Source organism: Egretta garzetta, unplaced genomic scaffold, assembly GCF_000687185.1.
Source record: "Egretta garzetta isolate BGI_Z169 unplaced genomic scaffold, ASM68718v1 scaffold974, whole genome shotgun sequence".
Classification (NCBI taxonomy): domain Eukaryota; kingdom Metazoa; phylum Chordata; class Aves; order Pelecaniformes; family Ardeidae; genus Egretta; species Egretta garzetta.
The window spans coordinates 6,487-8,271 of record NW_009259447.1 but is presented as its reverse complement, the minus strand read 5'-3'; the positions used below and the strand labels follow the sequence as shown (position 1 = coordinate 8,271).

Sequence of the window (1,785 nt, the reverse complement as noted above, 5' to 3'; positions counted from 1 at the left end):
AAGGTCAAATGCAAGAAGGGCGCGTTCGAGGTGAACGCGGCTGGGGGGGAGGGCGACGTGAACTGGAAGCCCCCCGAGGCGGAGCTGAGCGTAGCTGGTCCAGACGTGACGCTCAAAGGTGAGGCTACGGTGAAGTCCCCCAAGGGGAAGAAGCCCATGTTTGGGAAGATCTCCTTCCCGGACGTTGAATTTGATCTTAAATCGCACAGATTCCGCGGGGATGCTTCGGTGGCCGTCCCCAAAATGGAGGGGGACCTTAAAGCACCCGATCTAGAAGTCTCCCTGCCAACCGCCAAAGGTGACGTCAAAGGCCCGAGTCTCAATGTGGACCTTGATGCCTCGGACGTGAGCCTGAAGAAACCCAAGTTGAAACTTCCCGGTGGGCAGGTGGGCGTTGGGGACTTGAAGATCGAGGGTGACCTGCAAGGCCCCACCCTTGACGTCGCCGTTCCCTCCATCCCAGCGCCGGATGTCGACTTAAGCGTGAAAGGACCAAAGTTAAAAGGTGAAGTCAACGTTCCTGGAGTAGAACTGGAAGGTCCCGAAGGAAAACTGAAGTTGTCCAAGGGGGGGAAAATGGGTCTCGGTTTGGGAATGCCGGATGCAAACTTGGACCTCTCGGTCCCGGCCGTGGAGGGAAGCGCGAGCCTCCCTTCGGCCGCCGTCAGCCTCCGAGGCGTCGAGGTGAAGCTCAAAGGGCCGCAGGTCTCTGGGCCCGAGTTTGATGGAAGCCTGAAAGGACCAAAGCTAAAGGGAGATGTGGACGTTCTGAGTTCTGTGGAAGGGCTGGACGTGGCCGGCATCGCCGGAAAGCTGAAGCTGCCGAAGGTCAAAGGCCCTGCTGTGGAGGCACCGGATTGGAGCGTGAAAGGAGGCATCGACTGCTCTGTCCCACAGCCGGGGGCCGACGCAACGGCCCCGGGTGCAGATCTCAGTCTTGGGATCCCAGGTCTCCATCTCAAAGGGCCGGCGGTGGCCGTTTCCGCCCCAGATTTGGACATGAACCTGAAAGGACCAAAGGTGGAAGGAGATGTCAGCGTTTCCGCCGATGTCACCCCTCCCAGGGCAGCAGCGGACGCGTCCGATGTTGGCTTTGAAATTCTGGGCGGCACCATCAAGCTCCCGTCCCTCAAGCTCCCCCAGTTTGGCATTTCCAGTCCTGGCACGGATGGAGCTGATGGCAGCATCGGTCTCGAAGGTCCCCAGGTGAAAGGAGACCTGAAGGGCTCCGGGGCTGGCGTTGGGTTGGAAGGACCCGACGTGGAATTGAAGGGGCCTAAATTTCAAATGCAGTTGCCCGGCGTCTCCTTGCCGGCCGTTGACCTGAAGCTGAAAGGACCAAACCTCCGGGGCGACGGGGATGTTGCCGGTGAAATCCAAGGTCCAACCGTCAGCGTGGAAGCACCTCGTCTTGACGTGAGGGAGCCCGGCGTCCACCTGGAGGCTCCCACCTTGGACGCGTCTGCACCCAAAGCTTCTGGGTTGGGTTTGAACGTCAACATCAAAGGGCCGAAGATCAAAGGTGGCACCACCATGGCCGGAGAGGCGCCCGCCGTGAGCGTTGGGGGCGGCACGCTCCACGTTACCGGCCCCAAGGTGGGACTCGGAGGGGCCAGCGTCACCACCAGCGTCCCGGAAAGCGTCCCGGGCAAAGTGTCCTTCCCCAAGCTGCGCATGCCCAAATTCCTCTTTTCAGACCCGGAGGTGAAGGGCAGGGAGATGGGCGTCGACGTCGAATTCCCGGGGGCGGACGCCAGCCTGCAGGCCGGCGGGGGGGGGGTGGGG

General features: G+C 61.4%; 1 protein-coding gene across 1 annotated transcript in view; it reads left to right on the top strand.

Annotated features, from left to right (window-relative positions):
• LOC104124780 (neuroblast differentiation-associated protein AHNAK) overlaps window positions 1–1,785 on the top strand; it is a gene marked incomplete at its 5' end in the record, with an annotated part of 17,048 nt that overhangs the window by 14,540 nt on the left and 723 nt on the right. The window contains 1 exon segment of the mRNA XM_035892716.1: window positions 31–1,779. Within this exon segment, the coding sequence (XP_035748609.1) occupies window positions 31–1,779 (1,749 nt within the window).